The sequence below is a fragment of the Kogia breviceps genome, chromosome 9 (assembly GCF_026419965.1).
Source record: "Kogia breviceps isolate mKogBre1 chromosome 9, mKogBre1 haplotype 1, whole genome shotgun sequence".
NCBI classification, from domain to species: Eukaryota; Metazoa; Chordata; class Mammalia; order Artiodactyla; family Physeteridae; genus Kogia; species Kogia breviceps.
In genome coordinates this window covers 40,396,820-40,420,530 of record NC_081318.1, presented here as the reverse complement: position 1 = coordinate 40,420,530, position 23,711 = coordinate 40,396,820, and the positions used below count along the sequence as shown (strand labels likewise).

The following is a 23,711-nucleotide window of genomic DNA, read 5'->3' as shown; positions in this document are numbered from 1 at the left end:
CTATATTTATTAATTAGTAAATAATAAATTAGAATGTGGATAATAATTAGAAGGGACCAAGACTGTATAGGGAAAGGATCTTTCAGGAGTCCAGAGGAAAAATGATAGTGGTCCTTTTATGAATTTAAAGGTGGGGGAATGGGAGAATTGTGAGACATGCAATATTCTCAGTGGGGCCAATGATAAGAACTTAGCCAAGGTCTCACTTTTAGATGATAATATAACTGTGATGAGAAATTCAGATATACCCTCCTATTGCTTGCTGCTGACTTGATTTAGCCAGTTTTTCAGCCAAACTCATCAGTATCCTAAAGGAATTAAGCATAAATATTCTTGGATCATTTGCTGATGAACTGGAAGGAATTAGAGAATTACAATGATACATAAAAGAAAAAAATATTCCATGTATTTAATGCATCCACTCAGCTTTCTGTCCATCTTAAGATTTTTTTTTCTCCAGTGGTTGCTACAGTAATAGTATCCATGTATCAGCTTCAAATGGTCTGCAATCAGTTTTATGCAAATAGTTTTGATTGTGTAGATATACAGACCTCTTGATGAGGTCTTTAACCATTAAAGGTCAAGAATCAATGACTTAACTGTGTTTTCAGTGTAGAGTACACAGAAATGCATATGACAATAATCTTCATTCTTAAGGCACATAGAGCTTACATCATGTAAACAGATAAATGACAAAGTCACATTGCCAGTGCTATGTGAACAAAATATGAACAAAATTCTGGAAGTTTATTAGTTACACTGGTGCTTTGCCTCTTCCAGGTGACTCCTGAAGTATGGCTGACCACAACAGTTCCTCCTGCAATAACCCTATAAGGTCACCCCATTTAACCAGGCTCTACTTCGTAGTGCTCTTTGGAGGGCTGGTGGGCATCATCTCCATTTTGTTCCTGCTGGTGAAAATGAACACCCGGTCTGTAACCACCACAGCAGTCATTAACCTGGTGGTGGTCCACAGTGTTTTCCTCCTGACAGTGCCTTTTCGCTTGATCTATCTCATCAAGAACACTTGGACATTTGGGTTGCCCTTCTGCAAATTTGTGAGCGCCATGCTGCACATCCACATGTACCTCACATTCCTGTTCTACGTTGTGATCCTAGTCATCAGGTACCTCATCTTCTTCAAGTACAAGGACAAAGTGGAATTCTACAGAAAACTGCATGCTGTGGCTGCCAGTACTGCCCTGTGGCTACTGGTGATTATCATTGTGGTGCCCCTGGTTGTTTCTCAGTATGGAATTCATGAGGGTTATGACAAATTCCACTGTTTTAAATTCCACAAAGAACTTGCTCACGCATATGTGCAAGTCATCAACTATTTGATAGTCATTATTGTCATAGTTATTGCAGTGATTCTCTTGGTCCTCCAGAGCGTCATAATTGTGTTGATGGCGCGGAAGCTACACCACTCCTTACTATCCCATCAGGAGTTCTGGGCCCAGTTGAAAAACCTGTTTTTTATAGGGGTCATTCTTATTTGCTTCCTTCCCTACCAGTTCTTTAGGATCTATTACTTGTACACTATGGCACATTCAAGTGACTGTAATGACAATGTTGCATTTTATAATGAAATCTTCTTGAGTGTAACAGCGATTAGCTGCTTTGATTTGCTGCTCTTTGTTCTTGGGGGAAGCCATTGGTTTAAGAAAAAGATAATTGACCTATGGAATTGCCTTTTGTGCTGTTAACCACAAAGTGTAGTATTCAGAATTACTTCCTTAATATTGAGAGTGAAAACAGGAATGGTTATTTCATTACTTGATTAAAACCATGCCTTAATACAGCCAAATAAAAGGACTATAAAATGTCAGAGCATTCATTTCAGCCCTTATTTAATTCCTACCATCTCTGAATGATACATATACAAACACTAGTAATGTTCAATTTACCTGGTGTTGCAATACTGCATTATTTTCCAATATAAAATAACTACTTGGCCCACCCAGGTACCATGGTCTAACGGTATCTGAGTTTTACTAGCTTATTTTAGTTTCCTCAGTTTGAAATATGGTCTTTTCCTAGGCTTTGGACTGGACTCAGCCCTCTAGTTCTTTTCATTCCACTTAACCTTAGGTAAATTAATCCTGGTCATGGTCACTTCATGGTCACTTGGCTAACCAGATGAGAGGACTATTCAACTTGCACCCTCACAAAAAACAGATAAGGGGCGAGAGTAGTAAAAAACTTTTTTAGACTACCATAACTTTGGTGGGAAGTCACTTATCTAGACATCAAGAGAAACAGATCTCTTTGTGGCCTTCTGCTATAATAATTGTCTAGATTTGTCCTTTGAAAGGTCAGGTTTAAGGACATGGGATCAATTCCCTCAATATCTCCAAAAATCATTTAAAAGCTTACTGAGTATATCTAAATAATGGTGAAACTGTAACTTAGACAATATTTCTGACCAATATGCTGCTAGGCATTAAAATGAGTTCCCAAGGGAAGTGATTTAATTTTCCCCCTTTCTGTTTTTTGAAGGATTTCTAGATATCCTGGGCCACAATTTAGATTTCCCTTGAAGATAAAGTTATACTGAAATCTTAGAGTTCCCTCCCACCCTTAAAGTTATGTGTCTTTAATTACTTAAAAACAATATTCTAAAAAAAAAAAAAAGAACTCTTGAGAAATATAAAGGAAAACCATTAATTTAGGCTATGAGATTGGGCTGCTAAATTGAAACATAGGCTTATGGATATTTTTCCCTTGTGCCCATATTTCTACTATTTCCCTCAAAGTTTTGCAATCTTGAAACTTTCCAAGCAACTGATCCAGTTTCATATTTGAGCCTTCAGAACATGGTAGGAAGAGAAGAACGGAATGAATTAAGGTAACTTTTTTCTTTCCCCAGCAAGATAAATGTTGAGGATTTAAAGATTTTTCTTTATTTGTTATACTCTATGCACCCACAAACTCATCAGATGAATAAGAAATATCCCTGGAGGTTTTATGATCACTAAAATTGCTGAGTCATAAAAATTAATTTTGAGGAAGAAAAAGCAACAACATACATACATGACTTATCCAAATTTTTTCCTGCTTTAAACTTTCATTTATTCATCTTTCTTTTTAAGTTATAGTTTTTAAATTTCTTGTCTTCTTTTCCCATCTTTTCTTAGTTTTTTCCTTCTAATTTGACCCATAATATTTGTAAGAAAATTTCTAAGACCCCAAAAAAGTTGTGAGAAAATTTGTTACACCCATAAAATGTGTAAGAAAATAATTATAGTAAAATATTTTAAAAATTTAAAAATTATTTGAGAATTACATCATTTCTCTTCTTATATACCCATATCTTACTGTCATAATATCTGTTAGTTTGTATTACTCTTCCAGACTTTAAATTATGTTGAGGTCTGGCAATTATGCTTTTCTCTGTATTATCAGATATTATAATAAAGGGCCTATTTTTGTGGACCTATAAGAAATACTGTCCCAAATATAGAAATACAATATATAAAATATCTTTTTCATTAATATTTACAGAATAAACAAAAAATCTCAATTTGCCAGTTTTTTGTCTCTATTTGCTTTACAAGTGAATCTCATGCAGGAGTGGGGGTGACACTGGCCTCTCAGGCCACTTTGGCTATCACTATTATAAGAGAGTACCACTGGCATTTGATGGCTGGGATCAGAGGCTAGACACCCTGCCTTGCACACAATTCAAAATTATCAGGTCTTGCTCTGTTTTTGAATGTTCTTCCAGACATTAGTGAATTGAAACATATGCTCATAATAATCAGAGCAGTTAGTTAGGTTTTATTCAGTTTTCATAAACACATAGTATTTTCTTGATATGGTTTTAATTTTCTGAAATTTCCAGAAATGTAGCTACCATAGATATTGAGGAAAGATTTTACTCTGTTTTCCTCAGAACTTTAAAAAGAATTGTTCATTCCTTTGGAAAATCACATAGTCAATGGCAATATCAAAAAGTGACATTAACAAACAACACAACACACCTGTAAACAATATTTGTAGTTGTTGTATTCAGGTTGATATTAGATATAGGTGCCAACATGAGACTGCCTCATTTTGTCTCCTTTTGTGATCATGTCTGAGCATTTACAAAGAAATACATATATTTTATTATAAATAACTTTCTCTTTCACTACTCATTTATATTACAGTTAGAACATTACATGTATGGAAGGGTTGTATTATCTATGAATTTTATTTTAGAATGGTAAAAATGTTGCCAAATATTTGCAATAAAAAATAAGGCATTGGGTCTGCAAGGATTGAGAACCACTGAGCTACCACAAACAGGGTCAGTTTAAAAGGGAGAACTGCCAGTTACAACATTATGGACTGGAAAAATATTCCTATATTTTGGGAATACTTAACCTCAGTGTGATTCAATTATAAATTATTTCTTTCATTACTGTAGTGATTAAAAGAATAAATGCAACTTTTAGGAAAATACAAAAAGAATATGTATGTATTTTTCCTTTTTGAAAAGACAAAGGTATTTCCCTGAGCCTCACAACTCCCAGGTTGGCTCCTGGTCAATATCTACCAGATTTTGAACCCACAGATAATGGCAATTTTTTTTAAATGAAATGAGCTTTGTATGAAATGATTCAAGATGTGTTGAAAATCCCCAAATCTTCCCCAAATCCTTCTTAATGGGACTGCCATTAAAACTGCATTCCTAGGTTAATATGGCACTTCTTCTGAAGGAGACCAGCAGTCCAATCCACTCCAGTCATTAGCTCTTGAGCATGAAGACAATGAGGTGAACCTTTGTGAAACTGCCATTTCTCAGATTTGGTAGATTTTGCCCACTTAACCTCTAATAAGATAAGGCATAGACCAAGGACTCTCATACCTATTGAGGCTGATAAGAACAAGGAAACTCTTCTTGTAATAGGGGCTGACTAAAACATTTTGAAAATAGTTGGTAACAAAAACCCTATGTTAAAGGGGCATGGTAATGGTGGATTTATTTGAATAATGCTGAGAAATCTCAGGAGGCCAAAGGGCATCTATAGATATCAGAAACCAGGCATCAGCCAGGGAACCTGATTTTGGTCTTGGGCATGGCTGAGCCCTATTTCTATGATAGAACAAGAATGCTAGGCATTTACCAGGACAAAACTCAGAAAAATGAGCAAGTTCTATTTCCTGAAGTGATACACACGTGGACTGGAACTTCCAGAGACAGGAGCTGGGCCCCAATGTCAAAATGTACCTGATGGAGGCTTCAACATGAGACATATTGTAAAAGCTATAGTAATCAAAACAGCATAATGTCAGCATAAAAACAGACACATAGATCAATGGAAGAGAATAAAGAGCCCCAAAATAAACAAATGCATATAAATTAGTTTATGACTAGGTGCCAAGAATATACAATGAGGAAAGAATAGTCTCTTCAATAAATGGTGTTGGGAAAACTGGAAAATCACATGCAAAAGAATGAGATGGGACCCCTATCTTGTACCATATGTAAAAACCAACGCAAAATGAATTAAAAACAGATTCAAGATCTGAAACTGTAAAACTCCTAGAGGAAAATATAGGGAGCAAGATCCTTGACAGTTGTCTTGGCAAAGCTTTTTGGATTTGACACCAAAGGCAAAGGCAACAAAAGCAAAAATAAACAAGTGAGACTTCATCAAAACTTAAAAGCTTCTGTACTGAGAAGGAAACCAGCAACAAAATGAAAACTTACAAAATGGAGAAAATATTTGCAAATCATATATCTAATAAGGGGTTAATATCCAAAATATAACAAGTACTGACACAGGTCAACAGCAAAACCCACAACGATTCAATTAAAAAATGAGCAGAGGAACTGAATAGACATTTTTCTAAAGGAGACATACAAATGGCTATCAGGTCCATGAAAAAATTCTCAGCATCATTAATGCAACCAAAACCACAATGAAATATTAACTCACACTGTTAGAATGGCTATCATCAAAAAAAATAATAACAAATGTTGGGGCTTCCCTGGTGGCCCAGTGGTTGAGAGTCCCCCTACCGATGCAGGGGACACGGGTTCGTGCCCCGGTCCGGGAAGATCCCACATGCCGCGGAGCGGCTGGGCCCGTGAGCCATGTCCGCTGGGCCTGTGCGTCCGGAGCCTGTGCTCCGCAACGGGAGAGGCCACAGCAGTGAGAGGCCCGCGTACCACCAAAAACTAAAAATAAAAAAAAATAAAAACAAATTGTGACGGGTGCTGAAAAGTAGAGACTCTACAACAATGTGGAACCGAAGAGTTCGTGGGGCAAGCGAAATGAACCACCACCAACCACACCAAAGGCCCGTCTTCATCCAAAGGTGATGTTGTGTATATGGTGGGATTGGAAGGGAGTCCTCTATTATGAGCTCCTTCTGGAAAACCAAACGATTAATTCCAACAAGTACTGCTCCCAATTAGACCAACTGAAAGCAGCACTCGATGAAAAGCATCCAGAATTAGTCAACAGAAAATGCATAACTTTCCATCAGGATAACTCAAGACTGCATATTTCTTTGACGACTAGGCAAGATCTGTTACAGCTTGGCTGGGAAGTTCTGATTCATCCACCATATTCACCAGACATTGCACCTTCGGATTTCCATTTATTTCGGTTTTTACAAAATTCTCTTAATGGAAAAAAATGTCAATTCCCCGGAAGACTATAAAAGGCACCTGGAACAGTTCGTTGCTCAAAAAGATAAAAAATTTTGGGAAGATGGAATTATGAAGTTGCCTGAAAAATGGCAGAAGGTAGTGAAACAAAAGGGTGAATAAGTTGTTCAATAAAGTTCTCGGTGAAAATGAAAAATGTGTCTTTTATTTTTACTTAAAAAACGAAGGCACTTTTTGGCCAACCCAATATATCGAATTGCATGTTATCTACCTTAAATATATTTAACTTTTACTTAAAAAATATTTTAACTATAGTATTAGCTTCTAACTTTTGTTATATTGAAAATACTATCAATACAGAAGTTTTCAAAAGGAAAAGGCAAATGTGTTCTTTATTTTAACACTAGATGGCAGCCCAAAGTAACAATTGTATCTGTTTTCAAAGCTTGTTACTTGAGTTTTAAGCTTAATTTATTTAAAAAAGGGGGTGGGATAGAGAAAAAAAGAAAATGAAATAATAATAACAATCATATTGTCTTCAAAACTCTGCAATAGATTCTCAGGGGTTTTTTTTCCTTAAAAGGGATATTTCATAGTAACTCTTCCTGTGTGAAGTCGATTGAGAGGATATTGTTAAAATATAACTCTTTAGTTATAAGGGCAAAAATAATTCTGAAAGCAAATATTTTGGCTTAGGCCATATTTAGAGATTTTCATGCTTTATTTCAATAACAGTAGCTGCAACCAATTTTTGAAGCCAAATTATGTTAATTCTTGCAAATAATTTGTAGAGGACAGTTATTTTTGTAGAGAATTGAGATTTAGGTGACCTATTATTATTTTTTAATGTCTTCAATTTGCATAACATTTGAATGACTTTAGCACAGGATTTCAGGAGACTTCTCTACATCTTAAATCCTGAAAAGGCTGGAGTATATGAGGAACAAGCCAGTACCTTACTGAGGTTTCCCCTTCAATGACAGACAGGCTTTGATTAGCTCAGAGAAACTTTTATTCTTCTGACTTGTAGATAGTGTGATGAAATATTTCTCCAACTACTATGCTATATGATTTATGACTGCTGAAACCTATGTCAGCCAAAAAAAAAAAAAAAACTAGGAAAGAGAAAGCAAGTTAAGATTTATCCTCTCTGTCACAAGGTTGAATATGTGGTGTCCATTGAGTGCCAAGTAGAGTGAAGTGTTCAGATTACCAATGTGAAAAACTTGGTTGTTGTTGTTTTAATAATCTCAAACTTTCATAACAATTACACATAGAACACAAATAACTTCTTTTTCTGAACCATTTCAGGGTAAGTTGCTGACCTGAAGCCCCATCACTTCCTAATATTTTAGCGTGAATTTCCCACAAACAAGATCCGTGTCTCCTACAAGTCATTATACAACCTCCAAAATTGGGAAATTAATGTTGATTCAAGACTACCATCTAATCCACAGATGCCATTTAATTGTCATATTTCTAAAGTCTCTTTCACTCTGGAACAGTTCTTAAGTCTTTCCTTGCCTTCCATGAACTTAACATAAACTAGATTTTTTTGTAGTTTGTCCCTCAGTTTGGGTTTGCTTCATGATTAGAGTCAGATTATCTATCTTTGGTAGTAATATCACAGAGGTGATGCTGTTTTCTCATTATATCTCATTGCCATGAGGTGGTCCACAATTTTAACTTGTCTCATTACTGATGGCATTCACTTTGGTCACTTAATTAAGGTGGTATCAGATTTCCCCACTGTGAGGGTTTTTTTCTCTTTGTAATTAAGTATTTTGTGGAAAGCTATTTTGAAGCTATGTTTAATCCTATTCCTCATCAAACATTGGCCAGCTATCACGAAAATATGCTTACTATCACTAGCATTCAAGTAAAAGCAAAGAAGATAACAAACGTTTTTATCATAAGATTTTTTAAAAGTTTGAGAAAAATCTCTTAATGATAAGGGTGAAAGGCAATATTGTTAGAAGTGATATTAGTACTGCTTTTTGGAGTGCAATTTGGAAATAATAAAATAAGTTTTAAAGGTATATATTTCTTGATATAGTAATTCTATTTCTATATGTCGTTCCTTAAGAAATCCACAGAAATGGACTGTTGGGAATTCCCTGGCAGTCCAGTGGTTAAGACTTGGTGCTTTCACTGCCATGGGCCCAGGTTCGATCCCTGGTAGGGGAACTAAGATCCCACAAGCCAAGTGGCGAGGCCAAAAAAAAAAGGAAAAAAGAAAAAAGAAATCCACACATACACAAAGATGTATGTTCAAGAGTGTACACTGCATCATTATTTGTATTAGCAAAAAGTTAGAAATGACCTAAATCACTTCAAGTGGGGTGATTAATTAATAAGCTATGGTATATCCATGTTCTGGAATTCTTTGAACTAGTTGAAAATAAATAGAGGTATATGTTTTAACTTAGAAGACTTCCATATTATTAAGGGGAAAAAAAAGTGAGTTGTATCCCTTCTCCATATCTTATGCTATATGCAAACATCCAGTTTTTCACCAGATCTTGTCAAAATATATCCTGAATCCAACTACTTCTTATCATCTTCACTATTATCATCCTGTGCCATTCAAGGCCCAGCAAGAAACAGGTGGCTCATTAAAACCAGGTAATTTGAGGAGGATATATTGAAGGGATTGTTTAAAGGTATGAGTAGAGTTTAGGAAACTCAACAAGGGATAGTATAAAACCTTGGGGTTACCAAAGCACAAAGCCTTATCATTATAGGTTTAAAGAGGCAATTGATGGGAGATGTTACAGAACCGGGAGAAAACAGATGTTTGGACAGGGGCTGCCCAGGAGAAGCTATGGTAGAGGAATGGACCAACTCCTGTGACCCTGCAGGGAGTGAGCCTGGAGAATTAGTACCCTCCTAACTCTCCTCCTGTTCTTCAGTTTCTGCCAGTATCTCCTATTGGCTGAATCAAACCAGCCTTCTGGGCACAAAACACCGGTGAAGGATAGAAAGGGTTCTGGAGAGGCAAACAGAAAATATCCAGCACACACCCTAGTCCAAGGTGCTATCTTCTCTTGCCAGAGCCTCCTAACCACTCCTAATTGTTCTGAGAGCTTTCTCTCTTGCCTCTACTGTCACTTAAGAAGGAGTTAAAGGGTTTCCTTATTTCTCTGCTCAAAATTCTTTAGAGGCTTCTCATCACACAATAAAATCCAAAGCTACTGGTCATCTCTCCATCATCATTGCCAACCATTCTTCTCAAGGTCACTTGCTGTTCCTGCCTGGAACATTCTCTCCCCAGATATTCCTTTGGTTTTTCCCTGTTTCATTTGCATTTCACTGCAGAGATGAAAATGTCACCTCCTCAGAGAGAACTTCCCTGATCATCCCATTAAAAATATACTTATTATACTCTATTCTATACCTTGTTTTATTTTTCTTCATGTTAATTTTTACCCTTGGACATTATATTATATGCTTATTTGAAATTTTAAAATCAATTTTCTCTCTTCAAATTGCTTTAAAAAATTTTTTTTAATTAAAAAGATTTTTTTACTTATAAAATGTTCCTAAATTTTTATACAGTTTTAAAGGTTACTTTCTATTTACAGTTATTACAAAATATTGGTTATATTACCCATGTTGTACATCCTCGAGCCTATCTTACACCCAAGTAGGTCGTACCTCCCCCACCTCTCCCCTTCCCTGGTCCCCCACTGGTAACCACTACTTTATTCTTCTCTCTTCAAATTGAACATAAGCCTCAAGAGGGAAGGAATTTTTGTTCCTGGTTTGTTTACCATTGCAAACTCAGAATATAGAATAGTTCTTAGCAATAGATGCTCATTAAGTACCTGTTAATAAAGGAATGAATGAATTAATGAATCCTCCAGAATATAGGAGGAAGCAAGAGTGTTTGCAATGCATAGGAATAATCCACAATATACCTTTTGATATATACACAAATAACCAAAAATAACAGCTTTTAAATTATGTTTTTTATTGAATTACAGTGTAATCATGTCACAAAACAATTTGGTCTGCTCAATGAGTAAAATATTTTTTATATTTTAGTAACCTCAAGAGATAAGATAGATTTTCTACTCGTTTCCCAACAATGGTTGCCAAATACAACAAGCCACTCTACTACTGACATAGGACTTTGTATATCCAGAGAAATCAACACTTTCTAAAATGGTCATTATTATTAACTGATTTATGTATTTATCTAGCTATCAAGCTTTGGGATAGGTATAATTTAGTGCTTACAAGCCATTTTCTTTAAAAAGTCTGCTCAGTAGTTAAAGGCTTCTGTTAAGACCACAGAAAAAGACTTGAAAAATTGCCCTTCTGAGCTAAAAACAAGGCTGGGACTTTAAGTCATTCAACTCAGTTTCTTTTCAGTCGGCATATGAGCCAGTTAACCTTCTCTTTATTTTCTTCAGTAATCTGAACAATTTTGATAGTACCGCTTTAAAGCTAAATAAAAAGAGCTCACTTTATAGAAGCATGGTATCCATATGAGGCTTACAATAATTTTTAATATGCCCCAAGGAGATGATTCTTTAATGGCAACTATTTCTCTACATTATTTTTGTTTAAGGAGAATTATCCTTGCTTGAGCAGGAAAGGAATCAAGGACTTTAGATATTGACCGTGTTTTCTGTTGCTATACAATTATTCTTCATTAAAGAATAAAAAGGGAAAAAAAAAAAAAAAAAGAATAAAAAGGAATATTAAAGACTCACAATAAACATATTCAATTATTTTACATACACTTTCCAATTAAGTTCTCACCAAGCCAAATTAGGTATTAGGCTTTTACTAAAAGTAATTTATGATCCAGGATGTCCTTTTTAAAGCACTAGAGATTTGATTACATTTAACAGTCTTTTGTGTGTGTGTGTGTGGTATGCAGGCCTCTCGGTGTTGTGGCCTCTCCCGTTGTGGAGCACAGGCTCCGGACGCGCAGGCTCAGCAGCCATGGCTCATGGGCCCAGCCACTCCGCGGCATGTGGGATCCTCCCGGACCGGGGCACGAACCAGTGTCCCCTGCATCGGCAGGCGGACTCTCGACCACTGCGCCACCAGGGAAGCCCTAACAGTCCTTTTTATTTATATGTTTACCTTTGTTGTATTGCTTATGATCCTCTTGGCTAAAGCAGCTTGCAAAGCTCAGAGTGACTTTTAAGTTACAGAGGGCTCCACGTGTACCCAACACAAAGCCTTTTTACACTCCAGTAAGACAGAATTCTCTCAGGAAGCAAATCCCCTATCACAGATTCATTCAATCACAAAGATTTGTTTCAAAGCAGTCTGAAATCTGAACTAGCCCAGTAAGTTTACCAGTCAAAACCTCACAGCCCTACCCTTCCATCACTACTCAAACATTTCCTTATACTTGAAGACGTTTTTATTTTCTCTTCAAGATAATACTGAATAATCTAAAAGTCCTGTTCATTATAGCATCTTGAACATAAAAATAAGTCAGAATTGGCTAAAGATCAGAAAGAGTCACTCATCTTAAACTGAAATAACTGTGTTAGAAAGACCTTTTATAATTTTAAGAGATTATAAACCCATTCTCGCACTGTGGAGAGGCACGAAGTTGCCTAGGATATACTACTTAGCATGACAGATTTGGTGGTGGCATTTTTCCAGATCCTCTCTCAACTAATCTGAAATATTACAGCTGTATTTAAAAGGCCAGATAATAGGGATGTTTGCCTCCATTTACATAATAGTCATTGTTCTGGTTATCTTCTTCTGTGTCACAATCCAGAACTTAGTGGTTCAAAACAACAAGCACTTCATTATATTTCACAATTTGTTTGGTCAGGTATTTGGGCATGGCTTAACTTCTTCTGTTCCATATGGCATTGATTTAAGTCACTTAGTGGCATTCAGCTGGTAGATGGGCTGATCTGGAGGGTTCAAGATGACTTGACTTCATGTCTGGTGCCTTGATGGGTATGGCTAGAACATAGGCTCAGACTATATTGACTGGAGGACCTTCGCACGGCTTCTAGAGCATGAGCTCAGATAAATCTGCCTTCCTACATGGCAACTTGTTACCCCAAGAATGAGTGTTGCAAAAGGCCCAGGCAGAAGCAGGGCTTTTTATGATCTAGCTTTGGAAGTTCCAGAACATCATTTCTGTCACATTTTATTCATCAAGCAAGTCACCAAAGCTAGCCCAGATTCAAAGAAGAAAAGGAACGGGCTCTTTCTTCTGTCTCCTGATGGGAGTATGGCATGCTTGTACAGGGAAGGAAGAAACTGATAGTAGCCCTCCACCATCACAATGGTACTAGGATCATGATGACTGTGGACCAACACCAAGCAGTCCATCTCCAAATGATTATTTTACAAAAAGGAAGTATCTTTAAAATACTGCAATCTGTAGCAGCTATGATTTTTCATTTTCAATTCTAGGCCTGAAATATATCCTAGTATTTTTGATACTTAGTAATTTTGATACTGAATTATTCCAGCCCAAAATATCTAAGACCTATATGTCCTAGATTTTCATTAGTAGTATTTTTTATCCCAGTAATAGTTTTGATCCTTTGTCAAATAAAATTTTGTAAGATATTCCAGGTAAATGTACACATGGGAAAACACAGTACATTGCAAATCAGAAGTTAACAGTAAATCATGCCATCTTGAGCCAGCAAGATATACACTTTATCACTGGGGCCTTATTTTCCCACATGAAAAGGGGATTAAAGATGGTATTTAACTCAGGGGTCACTTAATAACAGGAACAAAAGGGGATAGATATGATTACAGACCCTACAGGCTTTAAAAAGATAATAATTGTAATGAACACCTATATGCCAATAAATTTGACAACTTAGATGAAATTAACGAAGTCTTTGAAAAACACAATTTACCAAGACTAGTACAAGATCACAAAGAAAATCTGAATAGTCTTGTTTCTATTTAAAAAATTGAATTTGTTTCCAAAAACTTTTCCACAAAGAAAACTCCAGACCCAGGTTATTTTGCTGGTAAAGTCTACTAAACATTTAAGGAAGAAAATGAGATAATCCATGGTCAAAATGATCAACAATCTTCTAAATAAAGGACATTGACATAGAATGGGTTAAAACAAAACAAAATTAAAAAGAGTGTTTAGAAATGAGTGTGAAACAAACTTTCCATAGGTTCTCTTTAAATCCCACATTGTAAATGCAGTAAAACAAGTTTAGGAGGAAGAGATAATCCAAAAAAATTGCTAGAAACATGTCTCAGAAAATACAGTTCCAAAGTATATTTTGTTTCATTTTGTCTTACTTAAAAAGATATAAATTGCCATAGTTTATGTGGAATTTGATGCTATGTTAAAAAATAGGCATATTGCTAAGAAAGACAAAATTGAATTAACTCTAGAAAATGAATTGATGTAAGATTTAGGAAGATCAGTAAATGAAGCATAGCACTATTCATGCTATGATGTGGCATTAAGAAAATCCATATTGTGTTAAAGTGTAGTGAAAATGACTTTTCATGTCTAAATACATGAGTATGGTTCCCAGAACAATCATAAACAGTAAATATGTGTCACCTCAAAGGAGTTAGCAGCAAACATCTTATGGCAATAAGATTGAAGGACAGTTTCTAAGTCTCAGAGTATACTTATTTTGCTCCCAGTTCAATCATGAAAATTGTGACTAACTGAAATATTTACAAACACTTCTAGGAATAATATATCTGTGAAGATATAGAATAAAATGTAGGTGGAGTATAAACTTCATAAAATAAAATCCAAATCAAGAGATAAATCACTCAAGATGAAGATAATTGTCTAGAAAAATATCAAAGGCTTGCCTTAAAAATTTCACTTTAGGGAGTTCCCTGGCAGTCCAGTGATTTGGATACGGCGCTTTCACTGCCATGGCCCAGGTTCAATCCCTGGTCAGGGAACTAGGATTCCGCAAGCCACGCGGTAAGGCCAAAAAAAAATATTTCAATTTAGAATTCAGATAAGTCCAACATAAGGAAGATTTACGAATAGCCAATAGGTCACGTATAGTATTATTGGGTTTTAGATTTTTTTTAAATTTCATTTATTTTGTAAATATTATATATATTGCAATTGAAAACAGAAGTCTTGGAGTAAATATTTTGTGACTTTCTGAGGGATGCCTCAAATTGAAAACAGTGATATGTATATTTTTAACTATCTTAAACTTCTTTGCCCCCATTTAAATCTTTGCTAAGGTTTTCATCTCTTTTGACATGTAAAAGTATGAAATTAGAACACTCCCTAACACCATACAGAAAAATAAACTCTAAATGGGTTAGAGACATAAATGTAAGACCGGGCACTGTAAAACTCTTAGAGGAAAACATAGGAAGAACACTCTGACATAAATCACAGCAAGATCTTTTTTGATCCACCTCCTAGAGTAATGGAAATAAAAATAAACAAATGGGATGTAATGAAACTTCAAAGCTTTTGTACAGCAAAGGAAACTACAAACAAGACGAAAAGACAATCCTCAAATGGGAGAAAATATTTGCAAATGAATCATCAGACAAAGGATTAATCTCCAAAATATATAAACAGCTCATGCAGCTCAATATTAAAAAAACAAACAACACAATCCAAAAATGGGCAGAAGATCTAAATAGACATTTCTCCAAAGAAGACATACAGATGGCCAAGAAGCACATGAAAACCCGCTCAACATCCCTAATTATTAGAGAAATGCAAATCAAAACTACAATGAGGTATCACCTCACACCAGTTAGAATGGGCATCATCAGAAAATCTACAAACAACAAATGCTAGAGAGGGTATGGAGAAAAGGGGAACCCTCTAGCACTGCTGTTGGGAATGTAAATTGATACAGCCACTATGGAGAACAGTATGGAGGTTCCTTAAAAAACTAAAACTAGCATTACCATATGACCCAGGAATCCCACTACTGGGCATATACCCAGAGAAAACCATAATTCAAAAAGACACATGCACCCCAATGTTCATTGCAGCACTATTTACAATAGCCAGGTCATGGAAGCAACCTAAATGCCCATCAACAGATGAATGGATAAAGAAGATGTGGTACATATATACAATGAAATATTACTCAGCCATAAAAAGGAACAAAATTGGGTCATTTGCAGAGACATGGATGGATCTATAGACTGTCATATAGAGTGAAGCAAGTCAGAAAGAGAAAAACAAATAGCGTATATTAACGCATTTATGTGGAACCTAGACAAATGGTACAGAGGAACCAGTTTTCAGGGTAGAAATAGAGACACAGATGTAGAGAACAAATGTATGGACACTAAGCGGGGAAAGTGGGGGTGGGGTGGTGGTGGGATGAATTGGGAGATTAGGATTGACATGTATACATTGATGTGTATAAAATGGATGACTAATAAGATCCTCTTGTAAAAAAGAAAAAAAAATCATCTATCATTCAAATACCACCACTAGAAATAGCATATTATCAGGTTTTTCCACAACTTAATTGAGGGCTTACTAGGTGCTTAAGGCATTCAAAGTATAATACCCCAAAATATACCATTTTGACTAAGGACTGTTTTGAGCTGCAGGCAATTGAGAGGATACAGATACATAAAAAACTGTCTGTCCTCTTTCTTTCTGTGAGGAAGGACAGGAGGATTCTTAACCACCAGAGACAACCCCAGACTCTTATAGGCACCAGAGGAATCTATATAACAAAGCTTACTTAAAGAGCCTTTATCTGCCATTCGTCCCCTCCCCCAGCCCCATATATTCACCTACCCACAGTTTGCTGCTTCTAAAGACCTAAATCCCTTTTCCTTTGTCTTGTCACTTTTCCTTGTTAAGAAACCATATAAGCCCCAAGTTCCGCCCATAGCTTTGAGTTACCCATCACAGTGAATTCTCCCATGGGTATGCTGGATGGTAGAGGGTATAGGGATTTCTTCTCCCCTAAACCGACAAAGATAAGTTTTGGTCCCCACGTCTTAGGAACGTGCAGTCTAAACAGAGACTGATACATAAGGAGGTAACTGTGACAAGGAATGATTTAGTTATATTAATGATATGAATAGAGTCTGCAAAGACAGAGTGAACAACTGACTGGTACGAATATCTGTGTATGTGCATCCGTGTGTGTGTGTGTGTGTGTGTGTGTGTGTGTGTATGTCTGTGTGTGTGTCTGTGTGTGCTGTTACCTCTTGGAAAAGGTAACATTTAAACCTGTTCCTCAGTGATACATAGGACCAACCAACCCCCCAGGAAGTTCTGGTTCAGTTCTTTCCAGATTAACAGAATGAAGACAAAAGACAGATGAGATGTGTGGGACCACTTTGTCTAAGTTGGAAGCAATTTCTCCCATGACAAACACTATGTGTTAAAACCAGGGTCCTCCATTTGCTAGTATTAGCAGCGGCATCTCTTTGCCGTCAGCATTTTGCTGTTGCTAACAAAGGAGTGGTTTACCTCACTGTGCCTTGGACTGGCTTTTTGTCTTTTTTCCCCTCATTAAAAGGCTTTGTTGGGCTTCCCTGGTGGCTCAGTGGTTGGGAATCCGCCTGCCAATGCAGGGGACACGGGTTCGTGCCCCGGTCCGGGAAGATCCCGCGTGCCGCAGGGCGGCTGGGCTCGTGAGCCATGGCCGCTGAGCCTGCGTGTACGGAGCCTGTGCCTCGCAAGGGGAGAGGCCACAGCAGTGAGAGGCCCGCGTACCGCAAAAAAAAAAAAAAAAAAAGGCTGTGTTTTCAGAAATGCATTTCTGTGGTTTTTTCCACTAATGTGCTTCTGCCTAATGACAAAGAAGACTAGAATTTTATTACTCGGGAAACTGGATTTTTCAGGTCTTCTGAGTCCTACCTCTGTCCCTCTCCTATATCTCACTACATTATTTCCCTTTGCATTTTATCATTTCCCAAATTCATGAAACTAAACAGGTGAACTGAAAGTTGATATGCTGAAGGATGTTTCAAACCTCCAAATCACCAAATTTTAACAAGATAATAAATATCTCTTTAACATATTAATTGATGTTCCAAGGAGAAATAGATACATGCTTTCTTATTTAATGACTTTCTGGGGATTATTTGAATAATCGGAATGGTGTCTTTTTGCCCTTCCCTCCTCACTCTCTCAAAAATTTCTTCTCATAGTTTAATACCACATCATTGAACTGCTTTTTCATCTGTGGTTTAGATATGTTCTAGTCTCATAACAGTGAATTCATTTTTACCTAGACTAAGCAAGGTTGAAAGCTCAATAAAATTAACCTCATTTCACATTTATGATGTTCTAGTCCACTATGCATATTTAAACACAATGCCTTTTTATTAATGGAAATCCTAAATCATGCACTGAAAAAAAAAAAAATTAGGCTTGCTCTGAATTTGGCTCCTGCTCCATTGCTTCTCATTTTGAATTATATTTCAGCAACTAAGAAACAAACGAATTGAACTTACACAGTATTTTCTAATAATTAAAAATAACACTTATTTAATATCTGAAATAAATTTTCTGACATTCTATATAGCAATTTGAACAATTAAAATTTATTTTCCATAAAATGTGAAACAACACTGGTCTAAAACTCATAAGAACTCTTGTGTAGAATTCACCCAGCCTGCTTTTGGATATGGGTCAATTTTTCTTTCAGTCCTAGTTTTACTCCCGATGAATAAAAATCACAAAACTGAATTGGTGGTTTTTGTGTACTCAAATCTAGGGTAGTAGCTTTCCCATCTCTATGTTTCAAGGTTTTTAGAGAATAAAATAGGTAAAGAGCTCTACGCCTCTCTAAAAAATGGCACAGTGTGAAATTTAAGGCAATACTGCCCTGACCAGTGCTGTTTAAAGTTTTTGGAATCATTTGTCCCTTTCCTAATTTAACAGAAATTATGGGTTCTCTTTCCTGAAAAATTCCTGCACACAAAATTTTGCATTAAATTTTAGGGCATCCAGTGACCTTCCTAGAGGCTTCCCAAAGACCTCCAAGTTATAAAACACTAGCCTAGAAGGAATGCTACTTCACCTGTACTAGGTACTGTTTATGGCATGCCATAAAAGATTTAAAATAGCATTATTTACATTACAATTCACGTCAATAATTTAACAGAGCCTACCTGAATAATGGGGTAATAATATACTCATGGAGCTGCAAATTGGTTAATTTATTTGGTGGCTGTCTCAATGTGGAGCCAGAATTAGACCCAGCAAATAGTTCCTGAAATATGGTTTAGTAGGTGCTGTTACTCACTTGACAAATATTTATGGAGCTCCTATTATGTACTAGGAATTGTGCTAGGCAATGAAGGCAAAAAGCTTGTAAAATAAATACACGTTAAGGGTATGAAAACTTACATTGGGGGTATGAAAACAAGTAAAGAGCAATAATGATACTAGATGATAGGTATTATGACAGGGTAAGTAAAGGCGGCAAATAGAGTAAATAAGAAGGGATAGAGTAAATAATTTGAAGGGCATCTGGAAGGGCAAATGAAGGCTTTCTAAATAAAATAATGAACAGGTCAGTCCTGAAGGATGAATAGGAGCTAGCCCATATCTCTTACACATGTGCTTAAAATGTCAGCATTTCTATGCGTCTTGTTACAAAAACTGCTGTCCTTCATTACCTGCTCCCTGGAGTCAACCCCTTCCAACGATACATGCTTCTTTGTGTATTACCTCAAAATAACACACTTAATTTGCATTTTAAAGTTTTTACATTTAGGCATTATCTTTTGATATCCTACTATGGTTGATGAGGATTTTGCTCTCTTTAATTACCTCATCTTCCAATCCCTTGTTCCTGGCCTTAGCATAAACATATGCACACATACACACATCCCTCCCATGCCATACCTCATCTTCCCATTCTGTCAGTGTTTACATTGTATTTATAATATTTTGACCACGTAAATGCAGTTATGTACTAAGATATGATGGCTTGAACTTTCCTATACATTTTGCATCAATATTTGTCTGTCTGGATAGTTTTCTCTGTACTTAATACTAACTCCACTCTAAATTCTACCCTAGATATGTAAGTTTCCTCTGAAGATGTTCAACACATTAGTTATTCTATCAATGTTCATCTTCTTGAAGAACTCTATCCCTGAGCCATCTGATCTACTACAATTTGGACTGATGGCTCTCTAGGTCTGCGGTCCAGCTGTCATGTTGGGACTGCCCTTCACCACCAACTTGGGATTTCCTTTGCTTCTTTCTTGATTTGAATTTCCTTTTTCCTACTTTTAATCTCTTGATCAGTTTAATGATAAATGAAATCATTCTAGATTAACCATTCTCTTGATTTTCTTTTATGGCCTTATTTCCCTAGGACATATTTTCCAATAGCGTCCTTGGAAAGGGTACAGAGGAGGCAATATTTTGAGAATTTGGATATAGAATTTTATCTTAGAACTCTTTTTTCCTCATAATTTTCAAATCATTGATCTCTTGTCTTCTTGCTTCCAGGGTAGCCATTCAGGGGTTTGAAGCTGTTCTATTCTTGAACTTTTGTGTTGCATGTGCTTTCTTGCTGAAGTCCTCTTTTTGTGTCTAAAGTTCTGACCTTTACAAATAATCTGCCTTGGTGTATCTATTTTCATCCACCATTTTCAGCACATGATGGGTCTATCTGGAAATACATGTTCAATGTTAGAAGATTTTCTGGTACTATTTCTTTTACTATTTCCTTTGTTATGAATTTTTAAAATGACTATTATTTGGATAACCAACTTCCTATATGTATTAGTTTTCTAGGACTGCCATGATAAAGTACCAGAGACTGAGTGGCTTAAACAACAGAAATTTATTTTCTCACAGTTTTGGAGGCACGACCAACGTATCAGCAGGTTTGGTTTCTCCTGAGGCTTCTCCTCTTTGTTTGCAGCAGACTGCCTTTTCACTGTGTAACTCACGTGGTCTTTCTGTGCTCTCAAATTCCTGGTGTTTCTGTGTGTTGAAATTTCCTCTTCTTATAAAGACTCCAGTCAGATTGGATTAGGGCCCACTCTAATGGCCTCATTTTATTTAACTAAATCACCTCTTTAAAGGCCCTATCTCCAAATACAGTCCCAGTCTAAGGTACTGTTTTTTAATGCTTCAACATCTGAATTCAGGGGTAGAGGGACACAATTTAGCCCATAACACTGGACTTGTTTATTTGAAGTTTACTGTCACTTTTTCATTTGTGATTCACAGAAATCAACTTCTTTTTCTCTTTATTTCCATACCTAACCTCCTCATTCTTGACCATCCTTGTCTGTTCCTAGTATATATCCTCCATTTCAGAACTTTCCTTTTACTCTTTAGCTATATTTATCATGACAAAGTGGAATAGAAAGATTCAAAAAGAATAAATTGCTTTGAACTTAATAATACATGATGAAATTCCATTTCATTTTTACTCCATAACTACTCCAGGCTTTATTTATTTATTTTATTATTATTATTATTATTATTTTGCGGTACACAGGCCTCTCACTGTTGTGGCTTCTCCTGTTGTGGAGCATAGGCTCCGGACGCGCAGGTTCAGCGGCCATGGCTCACGGGCCTAGCCGTTCCGCGGCATGTGGGATCTTCCCGGACCGGGGCACAAACCCGTGTCCCCTGCATCGGCAGGCGGACTCTCAACCACTGCGCCACCAGGGAAGCCCCAGGCTTTATTTTTACTTTTAATCCACATATACATTCATTCATCATTTAGAACTTTTCACTATAGATTTTATTGGATTGTTGGTACATATAATACTGGCATTGTTAAAGCATGACTACCTGAGTTATAGTACCAAGACACTAATCAGTGACCATTAAAAACAGTCAAATTTATTATTTAGGAACAAAAGATTAACATCTTCTTTCAAAAGAAAAAGTGGCATACATTTTAATGCCTAAGATGAAAATAATCACATTTAAGTCATTTTTAAGGGCAGAATGTTGTTTTGGGGGCAAAATCCACATCACTCTTAATCCAGCACATTGTGAAAATCCACTTTATAATCAATATATAATATATAATAATCAATATATTTATCATATTTTTCTCTTAAATATCAAATAAAGCATTCATTTCAAATATACAGAAAAATCTAAATATGTGTTTATTAATATAGCATCCCTGTGTGATTATCAGAGAATTAAAAAGTAGTTTTAATATTTTTATCCCCTTAGGTAATATACTTTACTAAAAATAACTCAAGTAAGAGAAGAATATATTGATAGTTCACCCAACATAAGATATTTTGCTAATTTGTTAGACAATTTAAGTTAAAGTTTCTTAATTTAAAAGATATCTATAAGAACATTTAAAATACATTTCTGGGAATTCCCTGGCAGTCCAGTGGTTAGAACTCCACACTTCCACTGCAGGAGGCATGGGTTCAATCCCTGGTTGGGGAACTAAGATCCCACATGCCACATGGCGTGGCCCAAAAATAAATAAATAAAATAAATAAATAAATCTCATATATTTTAGAATCTGTAGCTTCCAGTTCCGATAGTAAATATTTGTCACATTTCCATTACCTGAATGTATTGTAATCAAGCCCTTCTAAAACATAGGGTCATTCAATGACCTTACACCTGACAAAAATACAACACTATATTACAATGCCTGAAGAGAAGACAAAGCACAGATAGTCGTGAATGGAAAAGCTAACACTAATAAAACTAACAGCACAGATACACGAGATAGTCATTACCATGGCCCAAGACTGGGATCCAGGGCAATCTGGAGCCCTTGGCATAAGTGTGGGGGACATAGAGAGGGAGTCTGAAAGGCAATGACAGATGAAAATGACAGTCTGAAAAGGTGACAGATTAATGATGGGTTGTCCTTAGGGTTTCTCTGAGATTGTGAGTAAAGTGAGATTATTTTAAAGCTTCTTTTATTAAAGTATTAAATATGTATAATGTCATATTAATTAATAACCTAGGTTATTTCAAAATTGGGGATGGAAATAGCTTTAAATTTATTATAAAACAATTTAGTTGATTAGTTCATATTAGAGTGTGGGAGACATAGAAGGAGAGTCTGAAAAGCAATGTCCATTTGAGGGAATGAATTCTCTCTAGTATAAAATATAAGAAAATGTTTCTTTTCCATTATCCGGAAGGTGTAGAATTTACAGAGAGGGAATAGGTGATTAAGTTCACTAATGATGCAGAACAATAGGTCACCATATTTAATTACACAATGCATACTATTTATATACATGCCATAGAAAAGACTATTAAATACCTGAACCTTGGAACAAAGCCACTGAGGTGTTGGTGACAGATTAATGATGATTAATGATGGGCTGTCCTTAGGGTTTCTCTGAGATTGTGAGTAAAGTGAGATTATTATGTTAAAGCTTCTTTTATTAAAGTATTAAATATATATGATATCAATTAAACCTAGGTTATTTATTTCAAAATTGCGGATGGAAATAGCTCTAAATTTATATTAAAACAATTTAGTTGATTAGTTCATATTAGAGTTAAACCTACTCTCACACCTGTAAAGGTTTTATGTTATCCTCTCCAGTACTGCCTGGTTCTTATTTTCTCTGGGAATAGAGAAGTGGGCCAGTGCGTCACTACAAGCTCAGAGGAGAGACATGAAACTAGAATTTGCTAGCAAGTGGGAAAATGACATGCAAAATGTCATCCTCATTTGGCTCACATTTTACTGCTGCAGAGGACTAAAGAAGTCAGTAGCTGCTCTGTCTCCCCCCACCCCACTCCATGCCACTTCAACCACTCATTAAAAGGGAAATGGCCCCTTTTCAGAGTTTTAGTGAGTTAGAGGAGCATTCTTCTGCCTACCATAGTGCCTAACTTCAAACCCAAGTTTATTGAATCCAAATCATCAAGTCTTTCACTGTAAATCCCCACTCCCCCTCAAATGCTCTTAAAACAAAGAGCAATCGTAACTATAAGAATGACGTCTAGTCAGAGTTGACCTTTAGTTACTTTAATAAGCCTAACACGCTCTTTTGTCATTTCAACTAAAATATGTAATTTTAAATTCTGAAACATTTTAAAAATAGTAAAGCAAACCTGTACCTACTTTTAAGTAGATAATATTTTGTCATCTTTATTTTAGCTCACTTTTTTTTTTAAAGAAGTGACACATAAAATCTCTCCACCGTCACCCCTTCTTGCCTCCTC

General features: G+C 36.1%; 2 protein-coding genes across 2 annotated transcripts in view; one reads left to right on the top strand and one right to left on the bottom strand.

Moving 5' to 3' along the window:
* Positions 1 to 23,711, bottom strand: part of ELMO1 (engulfment and cell motility 1) — an 803,227-nt gene that overhangs the window by 768,591 nt on the left and 10,925 nt on the right. The gene's annotated exons all lie outside the window — the stretch shown is intronic.
* On the top strand, positions 795 to 1,706 carry LOC131762400 (probable G-protein coupled receptor 141). The gene has a single exon (XM_059073968.2). The coding sequence runs from the start codon at positions 795 to 797 to the stop codon at positions 1,704 to 1,706; it is 912 nt and encodes a 303-aa protein (XP_058929951.1).